At 57.3% G+C, this 22,224-nt stretch overlaps 2 protein-coding genes across 2 annotated transcripts; both read left to right on the top strand.

The window, feature by feature from the left end:
* Window positions 1–1,389: 1,389 nt before the first annotated feature.
* Window positions 1,390–4,157, top strand: CDC42EP4 (CDC42 effector protein 4). Its single transcript, XM_049637700.1, has one exon. The coding sequence runs from the start codon at window positions 1,403–1,405 to the stop codon at window positions 2,450–2,452; it is 1,050 nt and encodes a 349-aa protein (XP_049493657.1). The 5' UTR covers window positions 1,390–1,402; the 3' UTR covers window positions 2,453–4,157.
* An 11,608-nt stretch (window positions 4,158–15,765) lies between these two features.
* Window positions 15,766–21,700, top strand: CPSF4L (cleavage and polyadenylation specific factor 4 like). The gene is made up of 5 exons (XM_049637709.1): window positions 15,766–15,868; window positions 16,415–16,465; window positions 17,217–17,369; window positions 20,573–20,668; window positions 21,603–21,700. Exons 1-5 carry the CDS (start codon window positions 15,766–15,768, stop codon window positions 21,698–21,700), a joined length of 501 nt encoding a protein of 166 aa, XP_049493666.1.
* The last annotated feature ends 524 nt before the right edge of the window (window positions 21,701–22,224 follow it).

Here is a 22,224-nt window from a genome sequence, read left to right as displayed (position 1 = left end):
GGAGGGAGGCAGGGACGGGTCGCCAGATCGAGGGGTCTGCACCGGTGAGTCCTGGATGGCTTTTGTTTTAGAGAAAAGGTGAAGAATGGTCTGGAGAGGGACAGAAGGGGAAACAGGGATCTGCTGGGCTGGCATCGGGGGCCAGGTGGGATGTGGTGGCCTAGCTGGGGGTGAGGAAGAAACCGGCGGGACACCCACGGGTCGTGCTTCGCAGTGGGAAGAGTGGTCCCGCCATGAAGTCTTGTTGGCAAGACTACGGCCACCATCACCCCTTACCCACCCGCCTTGTCGGATCCCGTCCGTCTTCCTGCCCTGCTCAGCCCTGCATTGCTGGGTTTAGCCTTTGGGGCAGGTCCCTCCAGAGGGAAAAGGACTGGTTTGTCTCCAACAGTCGACCTCAACTTGGTGTTGCCAGGAGCTATATGGGTGGTACCTGGAGCTTTCAGATGCCCCAGGCTCTCCGGGGCCCCCCTCGCTGATCTTCAGTTCCGGTTAACTGTCCCCCCGGGGTCGGCAGATCTCGGGTGCCGGGCCGTCTAGTCCCTGCCCTCCTCCTGCACCCCTAATGATTCAAGAGACCAGAATTTTCTAGTCTTCATCCCTAGGAGACACAGGGTGAGTGTCCAGCAAAGAGCTTGGCCCCACGGTGGAGAGGTCGCAGGCGGGGTCCTCATTTGTGGGACACCCAGTAAGGACTGGAAGGCTGGAGAGCTGGTTTTGTGGGTCCCAGCGGCCCCGCCCCAGTTCTGATTCAGAAAGCGAGTCTGGCCGCCCACAGACGTGGAGGTGCCGGGCAGCGTCTCTCTGGAGCCCATCCTGTTCTCTCCCTCGTCAGAGGACCATGACTCAGGTTGAGGTGTCCACTGCCTCCACGGGGACTGAGGTCAGACCGCAGGAAGAACCTAGAGCGTGTCTCCAGCCCGGCTGTCCGCGGGAGTCCTGTCCTGGCCCCAGGCTCTTTCCCAGAATGCCACACGGAACCGCCTGTGCATCTCTACCGCCTTAAACGTGGTTGTGTTCACGCTGGTGGCATCCTGGTCGGGGGAGATGCTGTCCTTCGGAAGAAGGATCGTCCTTCTCTCTGGCTCGGGGAAAGCGTGTCTGTGGCTACCTGAACTCTACACGGCTACCTAACCCGAGTGCCTGCGCGTGAAGAATCAGGCAGGCTTAGGCCACCCACCGGTGGCTTCTTTCACAGGATTTCATTCTGGTGGGAGAGCTGAGGTTTGGGCAGCAGCCCCTCCCTGCGGTCAGCCCGGGTTAACCCTTTGCCTGCTGTTCTCTTCTTGCAGCCCTATGATCTCCCCCTTGGCACCTATGCCCGCCGGACTTCACATCTAACCCCCGACCCGCCTGCCGCCTTGGGAGGCCCGCCCCCCGCCCCCCTCCCCCCACCGGCAAGATGCCCATCCTCAAGCAGCTGGTGTCGAGCTCGGTTCACTCCAAGCGCCGCTCCCGCGTGGACCTCACGGCCGAGATGATCAGCGCCCCCCTGGGCGACTTCCGGCACACCATGCACGTGGGCCGGGCGGGGGACGCCTTCGGGGACACGTCCTTCCTCAACAGCAAGGCCGGCGAGCTGGACGGCGAGTCCCTGGAGGAGCAGGCCGCCTCCTCGTCCTCCAAACGCGGCCTCCTGTCCCGGAAGTTCCGGGGCAGCAAGCGGTCGCAGTCGGTGACCAGGGGGGACCGGGAGCAGAGGGACATGCTGGGCTCCCTGCGGGACTCGGCTCTGTTCGTCAAGAACGCCATGTCCCTGCCGCAGCTGAACGAGAAGGAGGCCGCCGAGAAGGGCTCCGGCAAGCTGCCCAAGAGCCTGTCGTCCAGCCCCGTGAAGAAGGCGAGCGCCGGGGAGGGCGGCCAGGAGGAGGCGGGCGAGGGGGAGCTGGTGCCCCGGCGGAACGGGGCCACCGCGCCCCACTCCCCCGACCCCCTCCTCGACGAGCAGGCCTTCGGGGACCTGACGGAGCTGCCCGTGGTGCCCAAGGCCAGCCTGGGGCTCAAGCACGCCGAGTCGGTCATGTCGTTCCACATTGACCTGGGCCCCTCCATGCTGGGCGACGTCCTCAGCATCATGGACAAGGAGGAGTGGGACCCCGAGGAGGAGGGCGGCGGTTACCGTGACGGGGACCCCACAGGCAGCACCCTCCGGGCTCCCCCGGCCCTGGCATCGGTGGCCCCTCCACGGGCAAGGCAGCAAGAAGGCGCGTCGGGCCGGGACCTGCCCCAGGACGAGGGCTGGGCGGCGGCCCCCAGCCCCGGCTCGGCCCGCAGCGAGGGCAGCCACACCACGCGGGACAGCAGCTCCCTATCCAGCTGCACCTCGGGCATCCTGGAGGAGCGCAGCCCCGCCTCGCGGGGGCCCGACAGGGCCCGGGCTGCGCTGCCCCGGCAGCAGGACAAGGAGTTCTCCTTCATGGACGAGGAGGAGGAGGATGAGATCCGGGTGTGAGGGGCACCAGGCGGGAGGGGGGCTCCGTCTCCTCCCTGCCCCCTCCCCCCCTCCAGGCCACCACCCCCTTCCCTTCCCTGTCCCGTCCCATCCTGTGCAAGGCAGCCGGGAGCCTGGCTTCCACCGCAGACCCTGGACGTCCCCCGTCCTGGACGTGGGGCGCTGGTGAGGCCAGGGCCCCAATGGGGACACAGGGAGGTGGCGTGGGCACCCAGCTGCCTGGCGCACCCAGCCCTCCCGTGTGCTGCGGGCTGGACCGGGTGCTTGCGGCAGGAACCGGTTCTCCCTTCCCTCCAGCCCGGCCTCAGACGGTGACGCATGTCAGCCAAGTCCCCGCCTCGTGGGGCAGCAGCGGCGGGTCAGTCCGGGAGCGGCCCCGGTGCCTCGGCCAAGGACGCTCGGCTCGCCTTTCCTCTCCTGGCGTTTCTGCTGTGACTGGTGGCCGTGTGGCAGGAGGAAAGGTGGTCCCACGCCCCGGCCCCCCGCTCCCGGCTCCTGCACCGCGAGCCTGGAGCCCCTTGGAGCAAAGCCGGACCGAATGTGTGCACTAACGCGGCCCCTTCCAGGGGGGAGAACAGGATGGGGAATGAAAGAAAGGAGGCCCCAGGCTTCCTGAATTTTCTAAAAGGGGCCTTTCCAGGATGACACTAGGAACAGGCTGGGCACTCGCTCGGCCCCTATCGATCTGTTTGTTCTCCTGTCCTGTTTAAATCCTTCCAGAGCATATCTGGAACAGTGTTAACAGCTCTGCTACCAGATGGAAGATCAAATCCTTTTAGAAAACCTTTATACTAAGTGCTTCCAGACTTTATTTAGAACTGTATGGGGTGGGTGTCCGTGCGTGTGTGTCCTTCCCCTCCCGCCCCACTCCATGGCTATTAACAGTTGAAGGCAGCCAGTGTAGAAATTTTCTGGAAAAGGATTTTTTAAAAAATTAATATATCATTTCTTGGAGGGCTAGAAGCTTTTTTGACTGAGTTACTCCCCCCCCCATACACACACACACACACACACACACACACACACACACACTGACCACTTCCCCTTCCTTTAGGCCTTTTCTGCCAGCAGAACCCTCTCCCCCACTTCTGAGTCCCCTAAGGATAGAGGGTTGCCAGATTTAGCAATAAAACAAAACAAAACCAGAACACGGAGATAAATTAGGATGTCAGGCATACAAAGGATAATTTTTGTAGTATAAGTATGCCCCACACCATGTTTGGGACATACTTATGCTAAAAAAACTATTTGTTGTTCTTCTGAGATTCCAGCGTTTCACTTTGGTCCTGTAACCCTGCCCAAGGAGGTCGAGTGGGAGCTTGGGCATGTGCCCCAGGGTGAACTGATGATTATTTTCCTGTCCTGGGAGCAAGCTGGCCCACCTTCTCCTGTCCCCTCGTACGCGGCAGAGGGAGGGGACAGGCCAGGGTTAGCGGGCGTCACTGCTGCAGCCTCTCCCGCTTGTTGCCAGATCCTGATCCAGACAGTTCCTGATTCCGGTGCCCTGTCGGTACTGTTTTCAGTAGTGTGGCTCCCACATAGGGGAGGAGTCACAAGGGGCCCTACAGCCCCCACCAGCTGCCCTTGAAACCCATGCGAACAGTGGTCAGTTCCAGATTCTAAACTGTATATATTTTTTCATGGTATTGTTAAAACAGTGAGGAAACATTAAAAAAAAAAACAAAAAAAACCGCTGTGGAACTCCCGGTGTCCGTCTCTGCTTCTGGGGAGGGTTATCGCAGGATGTGGGTGGGTACGGGTGCCGACTGGGGGCCCTGGGGCTGCCTGTGCCCCTGAGGCACTCGGGATCTGGGGTGGCTGCTCTCCCTGTCCTTTTGGGGCCCCTCCCCTCCTGCGCTGCTCTCCGGCCCCTGGAGGGACGAGGCTCGTGTGCCCATCTGCTGGGCAGGTCTTGGGGGCTCTGGGATTTTGGTGGCCCACCCGCCACTTGCCAGTTGGGGGCCTGTGGCCACTAAGGCACTTAGCTGCTCCGTGCCTCCTTCTGCTCCTCTGTGATAAGGGAACCCTGCTGCTCTTACAGGGCCGGGTGCAGACACAGTCCCTAGAAAGGAGCCGCCCTCCTTTCTTTCCCGGCTTTTCCCCATCTGACCCGGAGAATGTTACAGGCGGCGTGCCCTTCGTCCAGACTCACGGCCTGAGAGCCCATAAGAAACGGGTCCAGACGCCACCTGGCCACCTTCCCCAAGTCACTAAGCAGTAGACTCAGGACAACATGGACCTAAAGCCCTTTCACCTGGCTGCTCACGGCCTCCCGGGAGCTTCGTTCCTTCAGGAAGTGAGGTTGCGGGTGTGTCTGTCCTGGTTGGGGACCTGGAGACCCGTCCGCCCTGTCAGCCCAGGCAAGGCAGGGTTTGCTAGCTGAAGTCCCTCACACATCCTCCTTTCCACATGGGGGCCAGTGGGGCTGAGTTCCTGGAAACCCTGCCCCTCGCCTCGAGCATCCGCAGAGAAATTTGGACTTGAGCTCATCCTCCCTGGGAAGCAATTAGAAGCATAATAAAAATGTTGCACCGGCCCCTCTGTCCCTAGAGGGGCTCATTCTCAGCTAATGAGGGATGTGGCTGAGGCTGGGAGTGAGAAGCAGGGTGTGGTGGCCCCAAAAGAGGGAGGGGAGAAGACTCTCTCCCCTTTGGTCCCCGAGGCTCGCCTGAGAAGCCCACGGCCCCTGCAGGGCACATCTCGCCTTAACAGATGCCCTGTAGGGCCCCTTCTACCTCCAGCAACCCAAAGCAGGAGCCAGGGGCTGCATCTGGGCAGTAATGTAGTCATGCTAATTCAGGTCAAGGCCAACACTTAACAAAAATGTGCTGCAGAGCTTGCTGCTCTGGGCAGGGCTGTGGCTCTAGCCTAAAGATGCGAGTCAGCACCAGCCCGCCCCGGTCCAGCCTTCGTGTCCCGTCCGTGACCACCGCTGCAGGCCGGGGCTCTGCTCATGCTTCCCCGGGCACATGCTGTCCTGCACCATTACTGTGGTGAAGGCTGGGTGCCAGCCCTTAGGACCGCCATATGCCAGGCACTGCCCTTGGTGCTGGCCTCTTTTATCGTCATGACAACTCTGTGAGGCCCTCGCTATTCATATTACCCCCATTCTACGGATGAGGACGCCGCGGCAACGGAAGGCCAAGGAACCTGCCCAGCCACACACAGCTGGCAAATGGAGGAGCTGGGGCACGGACCCGGGCACGGCCTCCAAGGCCTTCCTCTCCACCGCTGTCCCAACCTGATGATTTATACTTCGGGACCGGCAGTGGCCAGCAGGGCCAGTGACCCGACTGAGCAGGCCAGTGCAGAGAGAGGCCAAGTTGGGTGGGGCGTCCCCAGCTCACCTGGGCTGTGCGCCCAAGGGGAAGGGGGTACTGCTCGCTGCCAGGTGAGGGGCTGGCGGCTGCTGATTCACGCCTTCCAAAGGGCGTGCGAAGGCCCTTCTCGGGGTCACTCAGGGCTGGCCTCTGTCCCTGCCGGGTAGGCCCCTTGCTTGCCTCACAAGCCTGCAGCCTCGGGCCCGTGTTCCTGCTGGTGTCCAGGCTGGTCCCGCAAAGGGCTCACCTCCGACTCCGTTCTGTCACGCACACAAGCCGTTCTCCCGCTTCACCACGTTCCCAGAAGAAAGTGGACAAAAGGAATAGAGGGGGTCAGGACGCATGAAGGAGGGGTTCTTAGCATCTCCAAGTTTTAGGATCCGGTCCACCTCTCCCGGTCCCCCATTTTACAGATGGGCAGACAGAGGCTGGGGGAAGGAAGCCCTGGCCGGGTCGCGTGAGCAGAACAGAGCAGAGGAGACAGGCGGACTGGACTGGCTCTGGCTCCGGCCTGGTGGACGAGGGGCAAGCCCTGCCTGTGGGACGTGTGGGGCACGGGTGCTTGCTTGAGCTGGGAGTGTTAGTTGGGCTGACGGGTGGGGGGCGGGGTTGACCTTTCCAGGTGTATGTAGCTCCCCCTACCCACCCCTGGCCCACCCCCGCCCTCACACAACAGCCTTCCAAAGGTCCCCGCCTCTGCATACAGGTCCCCACCCCACCCCACCCCCAACACCGCCCTGGTTGCAGTGACAGTCTACACAGCCTAACCCTGGAGGCCCCGACTGAAAATGTGGGCAAGGCAACTTAGGAATAGCAAAGGGAGAGCTTGTCTAGCCCCTTGGCAGCTTGGCAGGAGCCAGATGGGAGACTGGAAAGAATGTTTGGGGGAGGGAGAGGTATTTGCAGGCAGATGGGTGTCGGTGGCTTTGCCTCTAAAACCTGTTGCTGCAATCCACGGAACTGCTGTTCTCCAAGAAGGGAGACTCCCAGGAGAGGACAGGAGGAGCCAAGGGTAGCTGCCTTCCCCCGGCAGGACTCTAGCCTTGAAATGACACTTGGCATGTTAAAAAATACCCGCCGAGGCCACGGGGCTCTGCTGAATCTTGTTTGGTTTTTATGGCCTGCTTCGTTGCCAAAGGATTGGAGGCAGCTTAACACACACACACACACACAAAAAGTAAACTACAATAGGATAAAAATAGATCAAAGCAAAAACAGGGCTGGAACACACAGTACAATGAACCAAGAGGGTGGCACAGCAGAAATGTTCTCCGAGTGGGCCTCCGCAGTTCTCAAAGATGGGCTGCAACTTGGACTCTGAGCTTCCCGTTAGTTGAAGTGAAAAGGGAAATCCACCTGTTAGGAAACTCATGAAGTCCACAAGGTTAAAAGGATCCCAGAAGCAACTGTGCACGTTCTGAGGTCTGGGAGGTACTCTTGTGAGATCTTTGAAGGAGCCAGGGGTGGGGTCTCAGACAATGTCCTCAACCACAGTCTCCTAACAGAGCCACACAAACCCCATCTTTGCTCAATGTAAATCCAGGGCTCGATGCCAAAGTGCAGATCAATAAAATCAGGTCTATGGAAAAGGCCAGACCTAAGTGATCCAAGTCATTTACCCAAGACATAGAATTTAGATTCTTCCAAAGCAGGGGTTCTCAACCTCAGCACTTTGACAAGTGGACCCCCATCATTCTTTGTTATTGGGAACTGTTCTGGAGGAGGTTAAGCGACATCCCTGGTCTCTACCCACTAGATGCCAATACCATCCCCCGCAACTGGCTAGGTCAATCCAAAACGTCCCCAGAAGGCATTGCCAGATGTCCCATCCGGGGCTGAAAACCACTGCTCCTGTTCTCCTGTTTCAGGAACACCATTTTCCTCCCTCAAACCCCGCCCCCCCATAAGGGCCAATTTAAGACAAAATGGTTTTCAAGTCACATGTTTTTTATTCAAAGCAAAAAAAAAAAAAAAAAAAAAGTCTATGGAGTCCCGCGGGGGGAAATGTGTATCTTAAATTTGCATCTTAAATTTTACCTACTTTACTGAGAAAGCTGGCACTTCTCTTTAGCCATCAGCATGTTTCTCTGAAGGTGTAATATGAGAAGCACCATAGAGACACAGATTTCTAGTCTCTGCCCCTGGAGCCACACTGAGGAATGCACTGAGAAGGTGGCTGGGGCCGGGCTGCCCTCCGCAGACCTAGGGTGGCGAGTGGACTGTGTCATTTCCCAGGTGACTTGGAAGATGCTGCTTCAGTATCGTTTCTCCCAACCAGGGCTCCCCCCCTGCCCCCGGCGAGTCAAATCATAGCCACCTGCAAGTTTGAGGCTGTGTTCTCCGAAGACAGAAATGGGCAGCACAGACTCGTTCGTGTGTCCCCGGCAGGTGTTTATTAAGCATCTGCTGTGTGCCCGGCGCTGTGAGAGGCACAGGAACGGTGAGAGAATGTAAGAGAGTGGACAATCGGGCACTTTTTACCGTGTTAGGAAAAGGATGCGTGCTTTAATATTAAATATTAAAACGTTTTCTTTGGCCTAAACGCTCCCATATCGTCTTCTGATTTTAAGGAAATTAAAACATTTTCGTGGGCCTGCAAAAGTGCTGAGGGCCCGGCCCGGGCACTGCACCTGCTGGGCCTGATGGAGAAGCCTCACAGTGGGAACATGGGCTAGGGGTGAGGTGGGCTAGGGGTGAGGTGGGCTGGGGGAGCAAACAGAGCACCAGCAAGATAGGAAATATGTGAAACACTGGGCATGGCACTAAGGGCTTCTCAGGGATACACTGGTGAGTGTTGGGACAGGAAATGACCTGGGTCTCACTTTAATTTTTTTTTTAATGTTTATTCATTTTGAGAGGGAGAGAGAGAGAAAGAGAGAGAGCAGGGGAGGGGCAGAGAGAGAGAGAGAGAGAGAATCCCAACCAGGCTCTGCACTGTCAGCACAAAGCCTGATGTGGAGCTCGAACTCACAAACCATGAGATCATGACCTGGCTGACATTAAGAGTCAGACGCTTAACCGACCGAGCCACCCAGGTGCCCCTGGGTCTTACTTTAGAGAAGGTAATAGGGAAATGTCCCTGAGAGAGGAGAGTTGGAATCAGACCCACGAATGAGAGAAATCTATGATGCGAAGAGCAGGACCGGCCCATTCGAGGAATCAAGGACATCCCTCGCTTTGGCCCGAGCATCTGGGGTGGTGACATTCCTGAGAGGAGATGGCAGGAGGCACCAACTTCAGGGGAGCTAGGGTGGGTCTCAGACATTTCAAGTAGATACGGCCAGAAGGCAGCTGTGTGGGAAGCGGGTGCCTCGGACTGGACGTCTGTGATCCCCTAAGTTAATACGTTGATGTCCTCCGTCCCTACCCACCCCCCTAGTGTGATGGTATTAGGAGGGGGCCTCACCTCGGGGAGGTGAACAGGTTTAGGTAAGTTCACAAACATGGGACCCCCCACAATGGGATTAATGTCCTGTTGGGAGGAGGAAGAGAGACTGGAGGGTCTCTCTCCACCACGGGAGGACACAGCGAGACAGGAAGTGGACTCTCACAGGAACCGAATCTGCCGGCACCCTGATCTTGGACTCCCAGGCTCCAGAAACTGTGAGGAACTAAAACCTACTGTTCAAGCCCCCATCTGTGGTATTGTGTCCCGGCAGCCAGCACTGACTGAGACGGGGGCAACTCCCCATGTGTCTCTAGCTGCTCATCTCCCTGGAGTCATGGCCCAGAGATGCAATTCAAGCCAAGAAGTAAGACCAAGGACAGCTCCATGGCTGTGATAACCCTCCTCCCTCCCCCCACCCCCACCGCCTACCGGAGGGAAGGTCAGCATTGGTGAGCCTCTCCCCTCTAGCCCCACTAGCTCCCAGAAGCCTGCACATGCAGGCGGGATGGGTTGGGGGGTCGTCCAGGCTGGGAGCCAGGCAGGGCTGCCCTCTGCTTGTCGGCTTCTGCCACTCACACCCACTGGGCTTGGACACAAAATGGGCACAATTGACTTCCCATCAATAGTTGGGGCCTGGAGGGTTTTTCCATCCGTACTCTGTCTGTCCGCCTTGTGACCCGAGAATCATTTAGAAGTAACAGACTGGAGGGCAGTCTGCTGTGATGGAAATGGAGTTTTTCTTCCAGACTCAATTGACCCAAAGGCAGATCAAACTCGTGACCTTGGCCCCCAATCCATCAAAATGAGTGCCCCAGGCCGTGGCTGGGAGAATCAATCCATCACACTGTCAACAGCCAGCTGGCGGTTCTGTGTCCTACAGAAACCTTTCGCCCCCCTCCTGCAAGTGGGAGGAAAGGGGTGCGTGTACCCCAGGAGGTGCACAAAGCCATCTCCTGGGATGCAGGAATAGATACAGATATGAGAACCCGGCTAATAATTACTGTGGATCCTGACATTGAATGTTTCTCTCCTTTACAAAGCATAGACAGCTTCAAGGCTGTAGGGAAGACAACCCCCTTTCCTGGGACTGCTGGATTCTGGCTAACGGGCTGCTCCAAGTCCTTCTCGGGGGGGCCTTCCTTGGAGAGCAGCCCCAGGGCTTTGCAGCCGCAGGTTCTTTCTAAAATGCAGGCCGGGGACATCTGGCTGGCTCCCGTTGGTAGAGCATGAGACTCTTGTCTCCGGGTTGTGAGTTTCAAGGCCCACATTGGGAGTAGAGCTTACTGAATGAATGAATGAATGAATGAATATGAAGGCGTCAGCAAGTCTGCATTTCTTCTGGAGGTACTAGGGGAGAATCTTGCCTCCTCACTTTTTACAGCTCCCGGAGACCTCCTGCCTTCCTTGGTTTATGGCCTTTCCTCCATTTTCAAAACCAGCAGAGTAACGTCTTCAAACCTCTCTCTCTCTCTCTCTCCTTTCCTGCCTCCCTCTGGCTCTCCTGCCTCCCACTTTTAAGTCCCCTTGTGATGACGTTGGGCCCACCCAGACAATCCAGGGTAACCTCCCCCATCTCAAGATCCTTAACCACACCCACAAAGTCCCCTTTGCCACGTAAGGTAACTTATTCACAGGTTTCAGAGATTAGGACGTGGGCATCTTTGGGGGCCAGTATTCTGCTCCCTAGAACACTGATAAAAGCTGCTTTGTTCGTTCTGTATCCTTCAGCATGAAGAGAAGTTCAACAGTATTTTTGAGTGAGTGCTGAGTGAATAAACGAAAGACTAGCTCCCTAGAGGCTGGGTGGGGGCAGAACCATCGAGGGGACGCCAGAAGGGCTCTGGATAAGGAGGAAGAAACCAGAGTGTCACCTGAGCTGGCCCCATCACGCCTCTTCTGCTAACTCATTTTTGCTGGCGGTCTGGGCCTGTGGCATCCCCCCCAGAGCTGCCGGTGGCAGGGCATAGGAACCCCAGGAGGCTCCAAGCAGCCTCTGCTCCCCCTGGAAGGGCTCTGGGCACAGAAGCTGAGGAGAGGACGGCCTGAGGACCAAGATGCACGGAGGTGGCAACAGTGGGGGAGAAAAGCTATCAGGACCCCCTGAGCCCCACAATGTCCTGTCTCCTTGACTCTTAGACCCAAAGTGTGTGTCACATGACCTCTCAGTGGCCTCAGCACGCTCTCGAGCCTGAGAGGTCAGGCTCCTGCAGACGGAGCCTATGGTCTTTGGGAAGCTCATCTAAGTGCGACACCTACTGGTTCAGGCAGCCCTTCTCACCTCTCAGCCCTGGTTTCTTTGTCTGCAAAATGGGTACAAGCAACTTGAACAGTTGCAAGTCAGGACAGGAGGAGGCCCAGATGAGAAGTGTGGGTGGCTCATTAGTGCCATTACTGAGCCCGCGCCCCTGGGGGAGACGGATGCCTTTCCTAGAGTAGACTTCCTAGAACCACCGGACTCCCAGAGACCAAGCTCTTGGGCAAAGGCAGAGCAGGCCCATCCCAGCTGCTGGACCTCCCTGCCCTGCACTCCAAATGGCTATTGTGAGGCCAACAGCTGTCCCCGCCAAGTGGCATCTCTGGGGCACAGAGCAGTGGAGAGGGCAGGGCACACTGGCTCATTGTCCTTGGGGCTGAGCTGAACAGCAGCAGCTGTGGGTCACTGGGGGTTCCTCTGACCTCCACTCCATCCCAACACCATGGCTATCCAGCCACCGGGCCCGTCCCTGCTGGACTTAGAGCGGCCCCTCCAGCAGCGCCTGAACAGCATGGAGCCCCCTGTCTCCTAGGGGGGCCCCTGTCTCCTCCTTTATCAGGGGTCCTTAGGAACAGTAAGCTTGAGGAAGGTGGCACCTTGGGCCTGGGGGCAGGACACCGTTCCTCACTCCTTATGGCACATACCTTCTGGGAGGGACGGCTCCCACCCAGCTACTCCCTGATGTCAGGCACCCACATGCCCATATGTACTTCTCACACAGCACCCTGGGTATGGCCACGCCGTGGGTCCCATTTCACAGATGCAGAATCTGGGGTTCAGGGAGGTGATTAAATGACTGGCCCACAATCACGGGCTGGGGCCCCGCAGAGCCCGGATTTGAACCCTGGCCTGCCCAATGCCACAGTCTATACCCGTGGCATGAACTCAGGGTGCCCAAGGTGGGAGGTAGGCAGATAGATGCATAGACACCAGGGAGGAGGGCCTGGCCACACTCGGCCCGGAAAAGCACTGGCTGAGATTGATCCAAGGCCAGGGGGGACGGGCTCGAGGACCTCCCCCAGTTCCTGACAAGAGAACTCTAGAGCTCCCTGCACGCCTGCTTTTCAGAACAGTGCATCTATAGAGGGAAAGGGGCAGGGTGATGCTGATTCAGGAAATCTGCAGCCGGAGTTAAGTGGGTGCCTCATAATGATGGTGATTAAAAATTAACACCACTGTTTGCAGAACGATTTGGGTGTCCACTTTGCAGCCATGAATTAATTAATCGACGAAAACACCAGTGCTGGGGACAGGCTCCGGGGCACAGAGGGAGGACTATGAGGTTCCAGAGGGGGCACCCGGCTCCCCACTCCGGCGCCTTCTCTGGCCTGGGGCTTGCTTTGTGTCTCTGCACAATGGGGTTGCTGGTGCACTTGGGGAGCCTTGACGTGGTAGTATACACGGGGGGCAGCCTCCTGGTTTGAGTGACAAGAGTGCAAAAGGCTTTAGGAGGTGGGAGACCCAGACCTGCCCCCAGTTGACTCCAATTAGCTGTGGGACCTCGGTAGTCACCTACTTCCCTGTGTGTCTATTTGCTCATCTGTAAAAGGGGTGAGGTCTCCTGCAGCTGAATTTCCGAGCGGGCGGATGAATTAGTTTGCTGGGGCCACCATAACAAATTATCACAGAGGCGATGGCTTAAGACAACAGACGTGTCCTCCCATCACAGAGGCCACAGGTCCGAGAGGGCGGTGCAGGCAGGGCGGGCTCCTTGGGGAGAACCGTTGCCGCCTCCGTCGGGGTCTCTGGGGGTAGCCGGCCACCCTGGGTGCTCCCCAGCAGCCGCCAGAATCCCGTCTCCTCCTCCGTCTTCATAGGGCTCCTCTGCGTCTCTTCCGTCGCTGCGTGTCCCAAACTCTCCTCTTGTAAGGCCCCCAGCCATGGAGTTTAGGGCCCACACGAATTCCAGGAGGACCTCACTGAGATCCTTAGTTACATGTGCAAAGATCCAATTTCCAAATCAGGTCACATTCACAGGCACCAGGGGTTAGGACTGGGTCTCCCTCTTTGGGGGAGACCATTCAACCCACCCTAGAAGGCATTTGGGGTAAGCAAAGGCTGCGAATGCCAGCTGCTGTCATTCTGAGGCCAAATCAGTGACTGTGCTCTGGGAGTGGGGAAGTCATCTAGGCAGCATCCTGGGCACGCCCTCGGCCTGGCCAGGCACTCAGAGGTGCGACCGGGAGTCCGGGTCGTGGGCGGGGCCTTGACCGAAAGAGGAGGGGCCGCTGGGGTGGATGGAGGGAGGAGTCTGCACGGGGGCAGGCGGGGCGGGGGGGGGGGCCTCCTCCAAGCTCGGCTCTTGCCAATGAACCCTTTCCGGCCACCAGAGTGCAGGGAAGCATCCCTGGAGATATTTCCAGGCTCTAATTATTATTTTTATCATCCCTTAAATAGCTGCCTGTCCTCTCCTCCTCCATCTACTCTCCAGGGTGCCTACCCCTTCCGGGACGCTCCGCTGGCTTCATGATAGAAAACTAAGCTCTAAGAGACACTCGAGTTTCAAATGCCAATCTTGTCACCCCCACCCCTCTAACAGGAGGACTAACTAAACCCTGACCAACCCCCTCCCCACCACCATGTTGCTTCATTCTCTATGCCTTCATATGGCTGGCCTCCCTTCTGGAACATGCCCATCGCTACCAGACGCTCTTCGGCCGCCCCTCCCTGCCCGTGCTTAGCGCCCCCCCCCTTACCGTTCATACCCCTGTTAACCTCCCCCTGTTAGCCATTATCGTCCCCCGGGACCAGCGTGTACCTCCCCACTTGGCTGGGCTGTTCCTGGGGGCAGGAACGCAGCACTCTGTTTTGGGGCCCCAGTCCCTTGTACGTAGATGCTCTGTGGATGTTTATGGAAAGAAACCATCGAGAGATCAGGATTTGAATTCCGTGTCACCATCTTCCCAGCTGTGTGCCCTGGGCCTCGCTGAGTCGTGATGTCCTCATTTGCCTGCCTGCCTGCCTGCCTGCCCTGCCGGGTTGGTGTGTTGACAGATTAATGTGTTCTCGGGACTACTAATCAATGCACGGGAATAGGGTTCCTGCCCCAGGGGCGCCCCTGTGCCCCAGCCTCCCACAGGTCTCGGCTCGGCCCCCTGCCTCCCTGGGAATGAAGTCAGAGGGAGGCCCGGGCTTTTGGAAACTCTTGGATCCCTTCCCCGCCCCTCCCAGCCCCGCCTCAGCTCCAGGTGTCTCTCTCCCCAGCTATTTTCTTTTCTGATCCCGAGTTCAAAAGAACACCACCAAATCGAGGAGGAGCGCGGCGACAGCCACGGGAAAACAAAAGCCAGCAAGCAGGCTCCTTCTTGCAGGCCCGAGCGGGCCTGCAGGGCGCTGCCCACCTCTCCCCGCTCGCTCGGTCCAGGAAGGAGGGCGTCGGGGTTCTGCGGGCTCCAGTGCGACTCTGAAAACACCAGCTCCAGTTGGAGGGAAGGCCAGTTCAGGGCCAGGGCGTGGGGGGAGGGGGGAGCCTGCCCTAGTTAGAGCCCTAAAATGCTCCTTTGAAAGCACTTTCAGATGTCCCCAGCCCTGGGGGCAGGGGTGGTGTAATAATAATAAAACAACATTTGCATAGAGATTTCGTTTACAAAGCACTTTCTCAGGGGTGGGAGGCGCTGGGGTGGCCTGTGGAATCCTGGCTGGGAGGCCTCTGGTTGGTTCCACCCCCAGCCGAGCTCGCGATTGTGTGCGCGTAAACAAAGCGCTATTCATCCAACTATTTCCGATTCCTCTGGATTTCGTTCCTTTTTCCCTCTCCCATGAAGAGCACGCTCAGGGCTTGTCACTCAGGCCAGAAAAGGGATGTCAGGAGTCCCAGAGGGAGGGGTCGGCTGGGACCCGATTGGAGGGAAGCGGGGAGGCGGGGGCGGGGGGGGGGGGGGGGGCTCCCTCCCTTTGCACCCCTGCCCCGCCCACCCCCTCACCCTTTGGCCCCCAAGCTCCTGGGAATCAGAACAGCCTCGCTGTGGTCGGTTTGTGCAACTCTGCTCAAGGCTAACCTGTGGCTTTGTCTTCATGTTGAAAGACTGAGCACAGGTTTGGTAATGTCTGCGCATACGCCGTGCGTGCGTACGTGCGGCTTTGCTAATTCTTCCCCAGCGGCGCGCATTGTGAGCGGGATGTTAGGTACACCAAGCGAGGGCGCGGGGGCCCCGGGGCGTCTGCACCTGAACCAGGTGGGAGTAAGAAGACAGCTGTGCCTGGAGAGCAGCCCAGCTGTCACCTGGCCACTGGCATCCGGGGATGAGGGGGGCAGCACCAGACCCTGCCCCCTTAAGGGCCTCTGATGAGCTATATAGGGTGCGCCTGCAGGGGCTTGAGCAGGTTTGGGCGGCCCGGCAGGAGATGGAAGATGCAAGAGATCATTGCTGGGCTAGAGCAGTTCACCTTCACCTTCGAGAAGGATGTAGAGATGCAAAAGGGCACTGGACTCCTGCCTTTCCAGGGCATGGACAGTGAGTGAGGACAGGGTGTCAGCCGTCCCCCTGGGGGACCTCGCGCCGTTCTCTGGGCTTCTCCGCTCAGCCCCTTCACTGCGGCCCGCCAGGGGGACCGAGTTGGGGACTGGGGCCTGCCACCCGTGATTCTCAGCTCAGCACCCCCCTTCTCAGGGGCTGAGGGCTCCCCTCTTACATACTCTCCAGGATTCCAGGAGAATGGAGCTGACTTCCAGGCAGCCCATTTTCCAGACGGGGAAAGCAGAGAGATACAGAAAGGGAATGGTGAGAAGCCAGGAAAGTCCACATTGGCCTCCTGAGTTGCCTTGGGCCCCTCCATCACCTGTGTTTCAGAGTTGGGGGCTTAGGTGTTGAGGTCTTGAGGCTGGTTCTGGAGGCCAGCATCCAAAGAGCCAGGCCCTAGCCCCCAGGCCCAAGCTTTGGGGAGGTTCGGGGTCGCGGGGGTGGGTGGGGGTGGGTAGGGACTTCCTGAGGAGGAAAAACCCCCTGGCAGGTGCAGCCTCTGGTGAAGCTACCTTCTCTCTTTCCTTCTTCCCCTTCTAGAGTCGGGCTCAGCTGTGTGCAACTTTTTCGCTAAAGGGCTCTGTGAGAAAGGTGGGTCAGCAGGGGAACCGGGGCCTGGGGGGCTGGGGCCGTCTACACATCTACGCCCTCTTGCAAAGAAATCCAAGTGCTCTGGTGGAAGGTCACACCCAAGCGAGTCATTGGCCGGGTGAGGGTAGGACTATTTACAAAGAACCCCTTCCCAGCAACCCTCACATTCTATCAGAGGGGTGGCCAAGCATGAGGCTGGTCCTGTTTAGGAACTTGGGAACTGGGGCATCCTTCCTGCTGATGGCAGTACCCCCGTAAGAAGGTAACAGAGTCACACAGGACATTTCTACTTCCTTCTAAGTTGTTAGTTACAAAGCCGGCTCTTAGGTCAGCACGTTAGGTCTCCGGGGTCAGGAAACACAACCTTTGAGGGGGGTTTCTGAGACTGGTTTTAACAGGCCCTTAACAAGCACTATGTGCCAGGGGCCGTGCTGGGTGGGGGTCCCGGGCTGGAGCCACGGCTCTGCTCTCTGGTAGGAGCCCCACCCTGAGCCTGGAGGAGAGGGGGGCTGTGAGGCTGCTGGGAGCTGTCCTGACCCCCTGGGGCTTCCCGGGGTTTGAGAAGCATGAGGGCAGGCCAGGCAGAGAGGAAACTTTGGGCGAAGGTGTGGCAGTGCTAAGACGACAGCCCGTCCTCCGTGTGGCCTCCACCAGGGGTCAGGTGATGGGATGGACGAGGGGCACGCTCCTCGGGAATCCCAGGCAAGCAGGGGGTGGGGGTGCTCCCAGCTGGCTGCTCTGCTGTTCCCAGGGAAGCTCTGTCCTCTCCGGCACAACCGAGGGGAGAAGATGGTGGTGTGTAAGCACTGGCTGCGGGGACTGTGTAAGAAGGGCGACCAGTGCAATTTCTTGCACCAGTACGATGTCACCAGGATGCCCGAGTGCTACTTCTACTCCAAGTTCGGTAACGCCCCTTCCTGGCTCCAGCCCTTACCTAGGGGGGTTGGCAGTGGGGACTGGGGAGACAGGAAGACGTGTGACAGGGAAGCCCAAAGGAGACTGTGTATGTCTCCGGTGGCCCACCGGGCCTCTCTGAGCCCCAGGCACCTGCTTTTCCAGCCCCCTAGGAACAGTGGAACTGTACTCTGGGATCCCTGTTTCACTGGCCCACAGGCTCGGGCACACGCTAGTAACCCCCACCCCCACCCCCACGGGAAGGGTGGGGTGAGGCTGGACTCAAAGGCTGAATTGTTTCCCTTTGCAGTCCTGGCTAATCACATACCCGGACTGACTGTCCGGAAATAAGCCTGGAATGGGCCGAGTCTCTGTCCCCGGGGTGGGTCCGGGCCAGCGTTTCCCAAACAGCAGGATTTGAAAGCCACTTTCACGATGCTTGCCAAACACAGAAAGCACCTGTGCCATTGACCTGTGTCACTGTCGATTCTTTCGACTGTCTTGTTTTGCAGAGTGTTATTATAGAAGAAAACTTTGCATTGCTTCCGTAAGTGGAAAACTAGCATCTCTTCTTGGCAATGCAGGGTCACTGTAAACATACAGTCATGAGGTTCAGAAGCACAGCCTCTAAAATTATCTTGTGTGGTCGGGTTGGGACCAGTGTCCTCCTTCTCTCTGGCTTTCAGACCTCCTTTTGTCGTGCACAGGGCTGCCCGGGGCAGGAGGCCACAACCACTTGCCACCTCATTTAAGATTGAATCGGCAAGTGTGCCTCAGATCTTGTAAAATATCTTCCCAGTGAAATTCTACAGCTCAGTGCTTTCCAGAGCTGGAAGGAGCCTTAAGGATTATCTAGTCCAGTGCTTTTCAAACTGTGTTCCAAAAGAGTGACCTGGAGGGACAGAGAGCTGCCACAGTCTTCAGGGATGTCTCTGACTGGGGCAGCTTTGGGGTAAGCTGCCCTTAGTGCCAGTTGCGGGGGGGGGGGGGGCAGTGGGGGAGGTCCCAGCTATTTGGGAAGAAGGCGAAGCATCCCCAAAGAGCTCCTCCCAGGCCAAAATTCTGTGTCCTGCCTGCTGGGAGTTGAGGTCCCGCGGCCTGCATGTGTTCTTGGAAGGGAAGCACAGTTTACCTGAAGCCCAGCTTCCCTTGGTCAGCACCTAAACCTCTTTCATTTAAAAATGCCACTTACCATTAAAAAAAAAAAAAATTATAACATTTATTTATTTTTGCTAGAAGGTGACAGAGCACCAGTGGGGGAGAGGCATAAGGGGGGGGGGGGCACAGAATCCGAAGCAGGCTCCAGGCTCTGAGCCGTCAACACAGAGCCTGATGCGGGGCTCGAACTCACGGAAACTGAGATCATGACCTGAGTGGAAGTCAGACGCTTAACCGACTGAGCCCCCTGGGGCGCCCCAAAGTAATTATCGTTCGTATTGGAAGTAAACTGTTTTATGTAGAACATTATGTTGGGAGGTGTTGGAGTGGGAAGGGGCAGCTGAGGGGGCCCAGGGTCTTGGGCCCTGCAGCTGGCTGGGCTCTTCTAACAGCTACCTGGGGGACTCCGAAAAGGCTGACTGGAGGGTGAGGCGCGGGTGCCACCTGCTGTCCGCCAGAGGAATGCAGCGAGGTGCATCCAGGCCAGGACAGAAAGGCAGCATTGCACGGGCAGATGACTTCCCGCCGCTGCCTCCTAGATCAAATGCTTGCCAGCCCTAGGGGAGGGATGTCACTTCCATTCCTCAAAAGGCGGGAGCCCAGAGGCTGCACTCTGCCCTGGGCTGCACACGGCAGTTCCCCTCTCTGAGCACTGCTGTCCTCGTTTGTGAGACGGGAAGGCCGGGAGGGAACGGTGATTTCAAACTGTTCTTAGGCATCAGCGGTGAAACCTGCTTTGCAGAAGGGCGACCTTTAAGTAGATCTCTGGAGAAGTTTGAAAACCAATGGGGCAAACACCATCAAGTCCTTTTGGCTCTGAGAAGCACCGAGTTGTAGACTTTTTTTTTTTTTTTTAACGTTTATTTATTATCGAGAGACAGACACAGAGCGTGAGCAGGGGAGGGGCAGAGAGGGGAGGAGACACAGAATCCAAAGCAGGCTCTAGGCTCCGAGCCGGCAGCACACAGCCTGACACGGGGCTCAAACCCACAGACTATGAGATCATGACCTGAGCCGAAGTCAGTCACCCAACCGACTGAGCCACCCGGGCGCACCCGTGAGTTGTAGGCTTTTAAGGAGGATGGGATTGGAAGCATCCACCAAGTCTCTACTCACATGAGGTGAAAGATGAACTGATTCCTCCCCACGCTCCTTCAGAGCCCTGGGCTCCTGCAAGAAATCTAAGAGTGTTCTTACAACAATTCTCCAGTGGTCTGTCCCACGAGGCTGGCTCCTTCTAGAGGACCCGAGTCTTGGACTATTACCCACAGCTTACAGCACAGGCATCGTGCAACCACAGGGGTCCCTGTGTAGCATCTAGCATCAGACCACCGCCAGCTTTGGAGCTGGTCTTGTTGGCCTGTCCGCCAGAAAGGACTGTACCCTGGTTCTAGAAGCACCGTAGGTCTCCGTCGCAGAGATGAAGCACAGAGGGCCTTGATTGAAAAGCATACACACTGTGTCCTCTTGGATCTTTAGGGGCTCGCTCTGGCTCTCCTCTCCTCGCCGCTTCTTCGTTCCTTCCTCTCTGGTGGCCTCCAGATGCCTTCCGTTCCAGTCCCTCCCTCTGGATATCTGGCCCTGCCTCTGCTCTTCCAGATGTGTTTATTCTTACCCAAGTCCTACTTAGCAAGTAGTATTGGGATCCATTCTTCTTAGATTGCAAGAAGGATTAGAAAATCCTTGCTGTCTTCTAAAAGCTGCTGCTGATGGAAGGAAGGCAAGTGGAGGCTAGGCAAGGCGGTCAGTCCACTTTGGGGAGGGTGGAAATGAGCGTTAAGATGAGCCCGTTTTTTTTTTTTTTTTTTTTTTAACGTTTATTTATTTTTGAGACAGAGAGAGACAGAGCATGAACAGGGGAGGGGCAGAGAGAGAGAGGGAGACACAGAATCTAAAACAGGCTCCAGACTCTGAGCTGTCAGCACAGGGCCCAATGCGGGGCTTGAACTCACAGACTGTGAGATCATGACCTGAGCTGAAGTCGGACGCTTAACCAACTGAGCCACCCAGGTGCCCCAAGATGAGCCCATTTTTAAAGAATGCTGGACTTTTCAGGTGATTGCAACAACAAGGAATGTCCCTTTCTCCACGTGAAGCCAGCTTTCAAGACCCGGGACTGTCCTTGGTATGACCAAGGTTTCTGCAAGGATGGTGAGGCCCCGATGGAAAGGGAGCACTAGGTGATCACGATGTGGGGGGTGTCCCCAGCAGGGGAAGGATGCATATTCCTGATAAGGCCCCGTGGGGGTGTGCCCCTGGGTTAAAATCCCAACGGAAGACCTTTCCATAGTTCTCCCCCAGGCTCGCCCTGATGGAAAAGAACCCTCTGTGTATGGTAACATTCAGCCTGGCATGGCTTCTCCCAGCAGGCTTACTTGGGTTCAGATCCCAGTGACTTCAGAATGTATCAGCTGCGTGACCTTGAACGAATTGCTGAACGCAGTTCCTCACTTATCGAAAGGGGAAACAGCTCCTTCATAGGGTTATTGAGCTGGCAGACATAGGACCTCACAGGAAGCCCTTGGCATCGGGTCTGGTCCAGGGGAGACCGACCACATGCATTCTCTTGTCTATTTCTTTTACCCACCTGGGGGGGGGTGCTGTCACCTAAGCGTGCTCCACCTGCCCCATTAAGAGGCAGGGTCCCCCCAATGGAGTCCCTGTGCTCTGAGTACTGTGCCCTTTACTTTCACTGGTGTTCAGGTGCACTGTTCTGAGTCCTCGGCAGTGTTCCTTTGGGGGCATTTTAGGGGAGGATTAGTAAGCTGTGGTGGGGTTAGCCTTTCCTCAGCTGTAGCTTCTGGAGCTAAGTAAAGGTGACAAATGACAGTCTACAACCACGTAAATCCTCCAAGATGCAGTGTGTCAGGGATGCCTCCGACCCCACTGCTCAGCACTGGCCAGCTGGCACCCACCCCAGCACATTCTGAGGTGGCCATTCCCCTCTCAGTCACGTGGCTAGGAAGCAGGTGCTTTGGGCAGGAAAGGACAAGGTTTATATACCCTGTTAAGTGGAGAGCTATGACTGCCATACCCTCCCGGTGAGATTTGTCATGTGTGTTTCTGGCTGTTCTCTGCCCAGCAGGTCCCCTGTGCAAACACCGCCATGTCCGTAAGATAATGTGCGCTAACTACTTCGTGGGCTTCTGCCCCGAGGGACCCAGGTGCCAATTTGCACAGTAAGTATGACACCTGGATTAGCAACTCTAGTATGGTGCCTGCTTTCTGGCTTCTGGATCTAGATCCTTCTATACCTTCACTGGTCCAAGGTGGAAAATGAAGTGTCTGGTGAGCATGCCCCCCCTCACCCCTGCAGTGATTTCCTTGCTAGCTCACCCTGCATTGCCTCCCCCCGCCCCCCCCCCCCCCCCCCAGGTGCTGTACCAAACTCTACCCCAGGTTGTTCATGTGTATTTGTGCGGGGCTGACAGGCATGTAGCTCTTCCCAAACTGTTCTAGAAATGAGCAGAAACACTTAAAACCCACCCCAACCCTCTGCAGTTCTCCGTCATCCCCCGGCTGGGGCATGGGCTCCTTCTCCAGGGGGCTCAGAAACCGGAAATCTGCAGTAGGCTGGTGAGGAGCACGCTAATGAGCAGGTGATGGAGGGCTGGAGCCAGGCTGTAACTGTCTCTCTCTCTCTCTCTCTCTCTCTCTCTCTCTCTCTCTCTGTACTTCCCTCAGTCCCAAGATGAATCTTTTATTCA

The sequence above is a fragment of the Panthera uncia genome, chromosome E1 (assembly GCF_023721935.1).
Source record: "Panthera uncia isolate 11264 chromosome E1, Puncia_PCG_1.0, whole genome shotgun sequence".
Classification (NCBI taxonomy): Eukaryota; Metazoa; Chordata; class Mammalia; order Carnivora; family Felidae; genus Panthera; species Panthera uncia.
This window is presented reverse-complemented; position numbering and strand designations above follow the sequence as displayed.

What these genes read in the sequence shown, in the direction of transcription:
- CPSF4L (XM_049637709.1), top strand. Translation starts at nt 15,766, where the DNA reads ATGCAAGAGATCATTGCTGGGCTAGAGCAGTTCACCTTCACCTTCGAG. An exon ending in CTACTTCTACTCCAAGTTCG is followed by an intron (nt 17,370 to 20,572) that starts GTAACGCCCCTT and finishes TGGACTTTTCAG; the next exon opens with GTGATTGCAACAACAAGGAA. An exon ending in CCAAGGTTTCTGCAAGGATG is followed by an intron (nt 20,669 to 21,602) that starts GTGAGGCCCCGA and finishes TCTGCCCAGCAG; the next exon opens with GTCCCCTGTGCAAACACCGC.
- CDC42EP4 (XM_049637700.1), top strand. Translation starts at nt 1,403, where the DNA reads ATGCCCATCCTCAAGCAGCTGGTGTCGAGCTCGGTTCACTCCAAGCGC.